This window comes from Anser anser (assembly GCF_964211835.1).
Source record: "Anser anser genome assembly, chromosome: 1".
Taxonomy (NCBI): domain Eukaryota; kingdom Metazoa; phylum Chordata; class Aves; order Anseriformes; family Anatidae; genus Anser; species Anser anser.
In genome coordinates, this window is record NC_139720.1 from 129,113,101 (window position 1) to 129,124,538 (window position 11,438).

General features: G+C 43.4%; 1 protein-coding gene across 3 annotated transcripts in view; it reads right to left on the minus strand.

Annotated features, from left to right (window-relative positions):
• Positions 1-11,431, minus strand: part of BEND2 (BEN domain containing 2) — a 29,765-nt gene extending 18,334 nt beyond the window's left edge. The window contains exons 1-3 of one of the 3 annotated variants that reach the window (XM_083842395.1): positions 11,293-11,431; positions 4,624-4,785; positions 74-234 (exon numbers count right to left, since the gene is read on the minus strand). In XM_083842395.1, the coding sequence (XP_083698521.1) occupies positions 74-234; positions 4,624-4,785; positions 11,293-11,299 (330 nt within the window). In that variant the 5' untranslated portion in view covers positions 11,300-11,431. Of the gene's footprint in view, positions 1-73; positions 235-4,623; positions 4,786-8,866; positions 10,874-11,292 lie in introns of those variants that run through there. The other 2 variants (XM_083842394.1, XM_083842396.1) reach the window with 2 other exon arrangements.
• Positions 11,432-11,438: the final 7 nt, after the last annotated feature.

An 11,438-nucleotide genomic window follows, 5' to 3' on the forward strand; every position in this document is an offset into this window, starting at 1 on the left:
GAAGGAAAAATGGCGTTTCCAATTACATTGAAACTGTCCTCAAAACAAGGGGCTACTGTTTGGCTACACATACCACACTCTGTCCCACTAGAGTGGGGGCGAACCGTTTTCTTTTATTATGCAAAAACACAAAATCCATTTTTTCAGGCGTGTGACCATTTCCTCTCTGCATGCTTGCAGAATGGCTCATTTGTGATGGCACTCGTTCAGTCAGGACTGATAAGCCTTCGCTTCCTGAAAGGTGAAGAGAAAGCAAAGCACATCAGTGGGTTTCTCCCATTGATTTAAACATTGGACTATAAAAACATGTACAGCCACTTTTTAGAAAAAACAAACAGAACAACCACCACTTTCAAACTGCTTGGTTACTTGAAATTTGTTTACTAGCATGTTATTAAACACTTATTATTCCAGTTGCTGGAGTTATAGACCATATATAGCTGGAGAATAGACCATTGTCTCTCTTTAAAAGCACAAACAACTGTGGCAGTTTAGTACAGCCTACAACACAGTTTACTCGATGGTCAGAGAATATCGAGGCTCCAAGCACGTAGTAACACAAGAACAAGTTAAGCCAGGCCAGAGAGAAGCAAGCTCTAAGGAGGCTCACCGCGAGAGGACATTTGGACAGTATTCCCCTCTCTTCTGCTGCCCTGTTCTCTGCCAAGAAATTGCAGAGACCCACCAAAAGAGGTGAGGAAAAGAGTCGCTGCAGTGTTAAGGAAGCCAGCTGCCCATCCCTGCGAGGATGTCCATGCCTCGCCCAAGAGGAGGACTCCAGACAATCACTTACGTGCTAACAAGCCCAACGCCCACGCCTGGGAGAGATGGACTCCTTCAGCAGCCTGATAACCACGTTATCAGTTGTTAGCAATTGTCACCAGGGAGAGGTGGCTCTTGGCGGGGCCTGCCTAGTGGCAGGACTTCGCACAGAAGTGGGGGTGGGAACCAACTGCAGCCCGCTGGCTTTCCATCGAAAGGAATGTTCTTTTAGCTGGGATTAACTTCTTAGCCAGACCTCTCAAATCTTAAGAAGTAATGATTTTACCACCACACTAGAATATAACGGCCCCTGAAAACAAAACAAACAAAATAACCAGCCCACTAACCAGTTTGCCACTCTTTCCTCCTAATTCTTTTCAATCCCACACAATTGCCAGACCTACCTATTGAAGGATATTAAATAATTTTCACATTTCATATTGCAAAAATCCCCCTGTCCATCGTTTACAGGTTTCTACCTCAAACTTTCAGGAAAGAGCTATGGCAACACTCTTAAGAGGAAACGATTTCCCCTTGATTTCTGTGTATTTTAGATAAAGGCAGAGCCAAGCGCTATACAGATAGTACTTGTAGAAAAGAGGATATTGAAAGCTGAGAAAAGCTGGAGAAGCTATGCAAGACCTTGGTAGGTTTTGAAGAAATAAAGAGAAAAAAACCTCAGCTGGCATAAGAAGCCTCTGCCTTTCTACCTGCTGTGAAATAGCGTTTTGGAGCTTAGGGCAAACCGAAAAAGTATGGTAGGGCGTTCGTTCTGTTGATACTTATAGTAAGTTCCTCCCAGGTATAAGGGGCTGCATGAGAAAAGTTACCAGGCTACTTCTTACTACTTTTGAAAAACAGAATTAATTTTACAGCCTGACTGGAAGGAAGAACTAACACCTCAGCTGTGAAGGGGGAGAAAAACAATCCGAATGGGCCAGGGGCAAGGAAGGAGAAATACCGAAAAGCAAACGCAACTGCTTGGGTTTTACGGACTAGAGGTGGAAGGGCCAGGGTAGAAAAAGGGGTAACACGTTCAGTATCATAAACTTTAAAAAAAATCTTTGCATGAAGGGCCCAGACAAATGTAACAAAGCTGGCGTATACTGCATAGACAAGATCTGCGGTAGCTAGACTACCGTAGTTAGCATCATTTTGGAACCACAGACAGTAACTGAATAATAAAAAAATATGTAATTGCTTAATATTTATATCTTCAGTTAAGATCTACCTACTCTCTCACTCAGCTCCAAAGTATGCTTCCTTGCCCAAATCACCCTGCCTCTCTGCCCCTGCCATGCAGGCCAAGCTAGCATCCGTCTCCTAGAAATAATCACCCCCAAAGCTGAGAGCCTGGGATGTGGCAGCACTCTGTGGGACAAACACCAACACAGGCAAGACAATCTGTTGGAAGCAGCGGTGCAGGGCAGCAGGATAAATGCTCTAGCACAATGTACTCCCTCAAACTCCAGATACTTTCTGCTGCCAAAGGAGAATGCCACTTCACCTGGAGAAACATTAGGTAACTGGTTTAATTACATTTAAAACTCGTTACACTTATGTTAAACTAACCAGCTTCCCAATTAACTCCCCAAATATAGATTTAACAATATGACAACCTTAAAAAAAAAAAAAAAGCCAAAGTGATACCAAGTCTGTGGACATAAGTGGGTAAGTAAAAAGCATAATAGTACTGCTGTGGCAGCAAGCTGGGAGGAATAAAGACCTAGATCTGTATCTCAGTGATGTTGAGCTTGCTTTGCCAGCTAAGTATCTGTAGGTGAGAAGATCGGAGACAAAAAAGTAAGAGAAAAGTTTTGGACAGACAGAACCAGATCTGGTGAAAAGGCACTGCTCTAAAAGACACCAACCTAAGGTGGTGGTTGAATAAGAACAGAGAAAATTTTAGTTCAAAGGGTTAAGTTCAGCAGTTAAGGTAAACTTAGGTCGTGTTTTGGCCATACATGCCACTATACCCTATTTTAACTAGATAATACTTAACACTAGCAATCTACAACAACAAAAGCTCTAATCCTGAAGATTACAAAAATGCCTTTTACCTTTTAAAAACAATCATCCCCACTCATCATGACTCCTTTGCTGATAATGAAATAGTTATTCATTTCCTGAAACAAGGTCAGCAACTGTCTGTGATAGTTTCCTGGGTAGGATTTCTTATTTATTTTCAAAACAGAGAAAAAAAAAACTGAGTAAATCACCTTCCTTCTTCCCCCAAACGTGTTCTTAAGTATAAATGTACAGAAATTTACAGCACACTCTGCTGTCAAGTAGAAGACCAAAGAGCTTTTCAGTAGCACCTAACAACAACGGGAAACTAAGATGTGTGGGACTTTGGTGAAGAGAAATACTGATAAGAACCTCTATTAAGCCAACTAGCTGAAAGAAAGGTAATAAATACCTTCACTTAACTACAGACATTTCCTTTGCTAACTTAGCAACAGTGCTACTGGACTTACAAAATGCTATTAACAGCTATGATTGAATTTTGCCTGGGCCAATGGAAAACTGAGTAAGATTTCTGAAAGCCTCTGGATCTTAGATGCCAAAATAAAGACAATGAATTAAAGAATCACTGAAGGCTACTTAAAGCTAATAGTTTACCACCCTAAACAACCATCAACCATCATTGACCATCATCAACAACCATTCATTACACATTAGTATCAGCAGTGTCCCACTTGACAGTTGATCCAGAAACTTCATCTTTTGGATTAGTTTTTTTTCCATGACATTTGCTTTCCAAATTGCTTGCTAATCATTATCTAATTAGCTCCTAGGTATACATGAGAAGCCTCTATTTTAAACATAGTATTATTTCAGTGGGTTCACTATTAGTAAAGACCTCTAAAGTAATAATTAAAAAGGCATCTATTTTTAAATCATAGAACGGCCTGGTTTGGAAAGGACCCTAAGGATCATCTAATTCCAGCCCCCTGCCCTGGGCAGGGACACCTCCCACCAGACCAGGTTGCCCAAAGCCCCATCCAGCCTGGCCTTGAACACCCCCAGGGATGGGGCATCCACAGCTTCTCTGGGCAACCTGTGCCAGGGCCTCAGCACCCTCCGAGTAAAGAATTTCTTCCAAATATCGAATCTAAATCCATCCTCTTTTAGTTTAATGCCATTATTCCTTGTCCTATCCCTAAACTCCCTGACCAAGAGTCCCTCTCCAGCTTTCCTGTAGCCCCTTTTAGGCACTGGAAGGCCACTATAAGGTCTCCCTGGAGCCTTCTCTTCTCCAGGCTGAACAACCCCAACTCCCTCAGCCTGTCCCCATAGGAGAGGTGCTCCAGCCCTCTGATCATCCTTGTGGCCCTCCTCTGGACTCATTCTAATACATCCATGTCCTTCTTCTGCTGGGGGCCCCAGAGCTGGATGCAGTGCTCCAGGTGGGGTCTCATGAGAGCAGAGTAGAGGGGGAGAATCACCTCCCTCGACCTGCTGGCCATGCTTCTTGTCCGTGGAGGGGTGAAGTGGCTCTGTAAGGGCACCTCAGTCTTCGGGGGAAGCCTCTTCCTCCTGCTGGTCCTTGTTGTTGGCAGCTTCAACTCTTTGGTGTTATTGGTGCTCCTCCCTTATGTGAGGGCCGGTGAGGGAGTTGTGGGCTGTTTGGCCACGGGCTGTGCAACCCCTGCAGACTGTGCTAGGATCCAGCTGCCTAACTCCTCAGCCTTCCTTATGCTATGCAGACAACCTATACAAACAATCCTATAGCTTTTGAATGTAATATGCTTTAAAGATGGGTAACACAGAAAGCATTAAAGACAGAAGCACTGAACATACAGCATTAAAATTAGCCACTAACGATGAGATCACCAAAGAAAATGAAGTGCAGATTACCATACGCGAGTTGAGCCACATGGTGAACGTTACTGTTTACTTCAGAGTTTTGTTCCATCGGCACGCAGCTTTGTGTGGACAGTCCATTTTCTCCATCTTCTGTTTCAGAATTGTCAATAATCACTGCTTCAACATCATCCTCAACGTTCACAGAGTCGTAATCTATTAGTGTAAGCAGAAAGAGAAGCAGGTTAAGACTAGACACTATTCTGCATATCAGATGAAAACTGTAATACTCCTATCACGCCTAGCATTATCTCAATTCTACCACAGGCGAATTTTAGAAGTTTCACTTTAACATTTAAATATGAGGTCACTTAAACACGTGTACTGAGGTTTTAACACACGCTAGAAGGGAAATGGCTTCCTCTTGCTTAGTTGGCAGGACTCCTAAAAGTATTCAGCACCTAACTCCGCCTGCAGCGCCCAGCTCCAACAGGAATAGTTCCAGGTCAGTAACAAGTACTCCTGAAAACTCCACCATTTCCATTCAAGCATCCAACAAGACATAATAATTTGTTTTTGAAATTTTACTTCCGTAAACATGAAATATTTAATACACTCAAAACAAATCAGTCTACAAATCCTAACTGCGTATTTGGTATTCAGATCAACCCAAGCAATGGCTCTCAGTGAGATGCTGTGCAGAAACACTGAATGGGAAATCTCCAGTACTATGTGTGTTTTTTTTTTTTCCAATTAACTATATCAGGGTCAAGAAAAAAGTGTCCTGGTGTCAGACGAACTATTACAGCTAGATCTGGCATTTGGAGGAGGGCAAGGAAGGGAGAGGAATTCATCCTTGATGAAAGAAATTAATGGAAGGAATCATACTGTGAGGCACTAAACTGAATTAGAAAATACAACTTAATTCAGCCAGCACACACACAGTGACATGTATGTCATCTTTTCCACAGGATCTCTGCCCCATTCAGTGTACAAAATGGGATGAGCTCCGGGGATGAACCAGGGCTGTATGAGTTTAACAGTGGTCTGCTTCTTCACTCTCGTACAAAGAATTCACTCCTAATCCTGCTCCCTTCCCTCTGTTCCAATTTCTCAAGAGCCTAACAGGTGAGAAATAAACTGGATCTACAGGTGAGCGTCTTCACTCTGGCCACTACTCCTGTCTAATCCAGAAGAAACAACACAGAAGGGTTTGGATTTGGCTGTCATCAGATTAGGAAACACTACTTCACCCAGTTAAGGGTATATTCAGAGACGCCCATCAATCACCATACAGCCAACAGCTACGTTTATAGTAATAAATGAGGCTGAAAATCCAGTAGCCCTGCAAGAAGGAGCTTAGTTGAGCAGACATGAGCTGGGATACGCTGCTTTGGCTCAAAGTCAGAGAATGGTTCCTTGCCAGTTTTAAATTGCTGTATAGAAAAAGGAAAATGCTGAGGAACCAGCACATAGCAAAGACAAAGCAGGGCCATCTGGACTAGAGGAGGGAGAGTACGATGAGATGTCAGGAGTGTTACTAGACGTGGTTGACAGTAAAAATCAAAGCTCAGTCTTCCATGCTCTCTACCAGCCTTTCTTCAACAAGTTTCAAAATCAGAATCTCCACAGCATAGTGAATTCCAAACAAAGTTTCCAAAATCTGCAGCTACAGAAGTTTAGAGCTAGAGGATGCCTAGAGGATGAACATAAACCAAACATGAAGACACAGAAAGGGAAGAGACCCCACTTTCAAAAAAAAAATTATTACATTTCTACAATGATGTAGAAACAATGACACAAAAAGCACTCGTCTCTCAAAACTTTTAATCCCCAAGATAGTGGTCAGGATCCTCTTCATATCCAGGACTTTTAACTTCATCACCTACTGCTCAGCACTCAAAGGGAAATTACTTCCTCTTCAGAATGGCACTCTTACCTGCACAGTCAGGTAATACTGAAATTAGCACACCCGACCCATTTCCATTAATATTTACCAACATGGCTGGTCATCTCAGCTCTGTAACAGTAAAGAAAGCTGCTCCAAGAAACGCAGACCCACCTGCTTCATACCACTTCTTCCTTCTCCCAAAGGCATTCTAGTTACTTTGTCTCTGAGGTCAGTGGCCAAAGTTAAATATCTTTGCTGAAAATTGCCTACGTTCATCACGAAGAGAGTGTCTGCGCTCAGAAATATTTCACGTATGCTGCCTAAAATACTTGTCAGTTAATACTAGCTACTAAAAAAGGGTGCAGGGGAAGTAGATCTCATCTTGTAGTCCAATACATAATTTATTCAGGCAAGGGAAATCAACTTTTTAATGTCACTACTGTAGCCACATATTCCTACATGTGGAGATAACTCCATTCATCCAAGTACAATCTTTATACCTTTGAAAATTTGTTACAGAAGAACTCCAGCTATTTACTCGTAAACTTGAAGAAACTGAAACTCATTCCTGTAAGCAATTCTGAGTATTTCTGATGCTTCTAGGAAGTGCTAGCAATACTGGGTAATGGTATAGATTTAGCACCAAACAATATGAAATATGTATCTATCTCTCTCAAGTAGAAACCACAAATTGCCAGACTCTGTAATTAACTTGTGCTCCTAGAAAAGGGAGAGTAAAGTGAACCCATTAAGACACTTTTTTTTTTCTTGTGACTTGAATGAAGATGCAACTGCATTTCTTGGAGCAATGGGAGTTAATAACCTCCCTGCACTAATTAGCTCCCCTGGCACAAAGTATCATGACATAGGTATTTAGAAGTTTCCAGTGAGTCTTTAAAGCAACTTAGAAATTAAAAATAAGTGTGATCAAGAAAATATTTAGGTTTATATATTTCAAATAAAGGTTTTACTGTGAATTACACACTATAATAAAACCTACTAAACAGGCTGTTTTGTCCAATGATTGCAACAAGTCATATGTTTAAGAGGCTTCTGAATTTCTGCTTGAAAACTGAAGTGACAATCATTCTAAATTTAGAAAACATCAGCCAGCTAATTTCCTGCTCAGACTCAATGAGTGCCCTGAGTTACACGAGTTGTTATTTTCAGCCAGGCACTAGGATATGCTACATCAGAGGGTAGATGCTGACAAGAATCGTGCTGTGCAGGAAGGCAGCTGGAGAGCAGGGCTATGAAATGACGAAGTTAGAAATCCGAGACTGGAGGTGCTCCTTTTAACCGAAAAATGGCTTATGCTCACTGTTCAGGATTTTTCCAACGTTGTTTTAACAGGAGCTCTTCTTTGCTTCTGCACAAAATCACCAGGTAAGCAGGTCTTTGCAGAAAGTCAAAGATACTGAACCTGAGCCCGGCTTTCATAATGATTTATATGCAAGACTGTCCAACTGTGCGTCTAACTCTGCATCAGAAGTTACATAACCACATTAAGTTACTGCTTTTACACAGCAAAGTAAAAATCAAGCCTCAGAAAGATTTTATTTCCAGTTACTGAAGAGAAGTATGTTTATAAATCATTATGACTTGAAAATCTGATCTTCTTTGGAATGTGTGTCATTTGATCAACATATAAGCAATCACGTGGGTGCCAAAATATTGAACTACCGCTCCTTTACCTATCCCCAGATCACAGCACGGTAGTATAGGCTTTGGGGTAAAGAGATGAACACAGAAAAATGTGAAACTAGTAAGAATGAAAGATGAACAGAACCAAACTGCAATATCATTTTTTTTAAAAAAATGGAACTTAGAAATCGAAAGATGTTGATACAAACATCAAGATTTAAAAAAAAAAAGTAAAAATTTGAAGGCTTTCAAGTAAGACTGCTGCAGAGACACTATTCTGGAAGTTACTACTGAAAGGCTGACCCCACACGCAAAACTGAGAAGTTTCCATGGCCTATTTTTTCTTAGTATAAGGCTCCATTCACAGCTCTCTATTTCGCTTCTTCAAACATGTGAGATAAATTTTCCAGTTTTCCTGAATGAATATATTTTGTGAACACTTGGGGGTGGGGGGCATCCCAAAGGGAAATACAGCCCAGCCATTTCTCCAAAGAAACTTAAGGATAAACAAATTTCAAGTTGTCAAAGTCATATGGTACAACTCCTTACTTCAAAAACTATAATCCCTAAATGCTTCTGAAAAGAATTCTTTACTGAGGAGAACCAGTTAGCTTAAATTAGGGATATACGTTCTGCTATCCTAAAAAATGAACCTACCAAGTCAAAAAAAAAGAGAAGTCAAAGCATGCAGATGACTACTTAACACCACCTTAATATGTATTCGGTAAGATTTCCAAATTCTCTAATGCATTTTGAACATACTATTAGACTCCTCCTGGGATGATTTCTTCTGCCTGCCAGGGATCACTCAAACAAAACTGTCTGGAAGTGACCCCTTCCCCACAATCTCCTCTGTGTCCAGAAGACAACACTTGACAGGAACCCAAGTGCAAGGCTGGGAGAGGAACTCTCAGGTAGCAGGGACATAACAGACAAGGTGTACTGGTGGAGACAAAAAGGAAAGAAAAAAAAAAAACACAAACAAAACTCTGTAGCACTACAAACTACATCTCAACGTAAAAGCAAAGCAACGCTAACTCAATGAAAAGTAAGATACATACCAAGAAACTTATCCAAATTTAAACTAAGTCACAAAAGGAGAGCCTGCTAGCATTACCTGGGACCACATCTATCTAGATCCTGGCCTATCTGTGGCACAATGCTAACGCCGAAACAAAAAAAGAGTGAGCTAAAACAAGGGACAGGACGGGGACAACAGTGCCATAATGTCTTCCAGTGGTAGCATCACGTTATCCCGGCTTCAAGTAAACATTTGCATATTGACACTGTCTCATTGCAGACAAAACAGTTCTCATCACGTTTCTGCATGCTATTATACTTAAAGCTGTGAGCTCAGAAGTGCAACCAGAACTGATACATCAGCTGAAGTCAGAAGACAAGCTGACAGACTACTTTTCCTTTCCCGAGCACGTTACTAATTAAATACACCACATATGCCTGTGGGATAAGGAGGGGCTTGTAGTGAGTCAGACGTTACTTGCTGAATGCTCTCATTTATTGCAGAAACAGGAACGTAGGTAATCATGAGTTATTAAACCATACAGAGAGGTAGGTGACCCAAGGGCCGAGGAGGCTGTAAGCAATGGGCAGTAATGAATCACATCCCAACCTCTATAGCAAAGCTTCTACTGGCAAAGTCACCAGAACTAAATCATACTTTTCACAGGATGCCAGCGTTTATTCTTCATTTCCTAAGCATTTACTTAAATGCATCTCTGTGTTCTGCAAACGTGATCACAATTCTCCCAGCTGCAACTGACAACACGAGGAGATATGCATAAGACAAAGTACGTTTTATAAAGATGCTTTATACTGCACTCAGGAAAACTGGGTACCATCCACCTTAGGTTGCATCACTGAATTCAATATACTGCTGATAATTCTGTCCTTAGTCTGGATAGTTCCTGTCCTGTAGCAGCTGATCAGAAGACTTCCAAAGATATTAAATACTCATCAAGTCTCTGAACACTGAAACAACAGTTAACTTAAAATGCTGGAGCCAGAATTTGTGCAACTGAAAGTTGCAACAAACTAAGACAATGGAATCGTATATTGAGCAAACACAAACCAATTATTATGGTGAAAGGAATAATGAAGCCAGGTTTCCCATAGCTTTAAGTTTCACATTCAGATTACCAAAATGCTAGTAAGCAAAACTCAGGGTAAAACAGGCCTCACAAAGAGGCCTCTGATGTTGAATACGATTTGATCTCATACTGTATGTTTAACTGAGGAATATTATTAATGGCACTTCTTTCCCACTGCCAAGGTATTTAGAGCAGTTTTTATGTTTATGATTGCTGAGTTAGAGCAAAACCCAGTCAGGAGACTGAAAAACCTGAGGACAAAGCAGACTGAACTGATACCCACCACATGACATTGTGTATTTGCCTAATCAGTACAGCAGGACTGCCATGCCCTCTCGCTGTCCTACATCTAAACGGCACCCTTTACTTCGTGCCGACACTTGTGTAATTGCAGAGCGCATTGACCAAAGCCTAATTTAACCAAAAAGAGGTCCAGAAGAGCTCCCTCAGCCGCCAAGTCACACGTGGAAAGTGGGCAGCTGGAATCTCCTGAGCTGGTATGGCTCTGAACAAGCTGCAGGTGCTTAAAACGACGTGAGGCTGCACAAGCCTTATTTCCTGGGAGGGCACGGGGAAGCACTCAGCGGTCAGACACCTGCTTTAACGCTAACCCAAGGGGGCCCATACACTTGCATGACACACTCTGCCTCCAAAGGCACGGGGCGGGGGGGTGGGGGGCACTCCAGCATTGCCACACTAATTTTTGCTTTTTCACAGCGGCAGCGCCTCGGGGACCCCCCGAGGGCTGAGGCAGTGCGGGACCCCCCGCCACGTCGCCCCACCGCCACCTGAGGGGCGTCCGAGCCCCCCTCACCGCCACCGTCCCCCCCCCACCCCCGCCAACGCCGCGCGGACGACGGGCAGCAGCGAGAGCCAATAGCCGCGCCCCGCCGCGCCGCCGCCGGCCAATAGGAGCGGGCGCGGTGGGCGTGGCCCGGCCGGCCCGGCGGAGAGCGTTGGGGCCGTTGCGAACGTTGAGGGAGCGTTCCCCGCGCGCCGCCGGCTCGCGCCTGCACCCCCCCCCCCCGTCCCCCTTCCCTCCCTCATGGCGGCCGCCCCCTCACCCGTCCCCGCACCTACCCGACATGGCGGCGGGGGGGGGGGGGGAGCCTCGCTGGGGCGGCGGAGCGAGCCGGGGCTCGGGCACGGGCAGGTGTGGCCGGAATGCGGCGTTGGAAACGGAAGCGGCTTGTGCGAGGCGAGCGGCGGAGGCTGCCGGCGGGCAG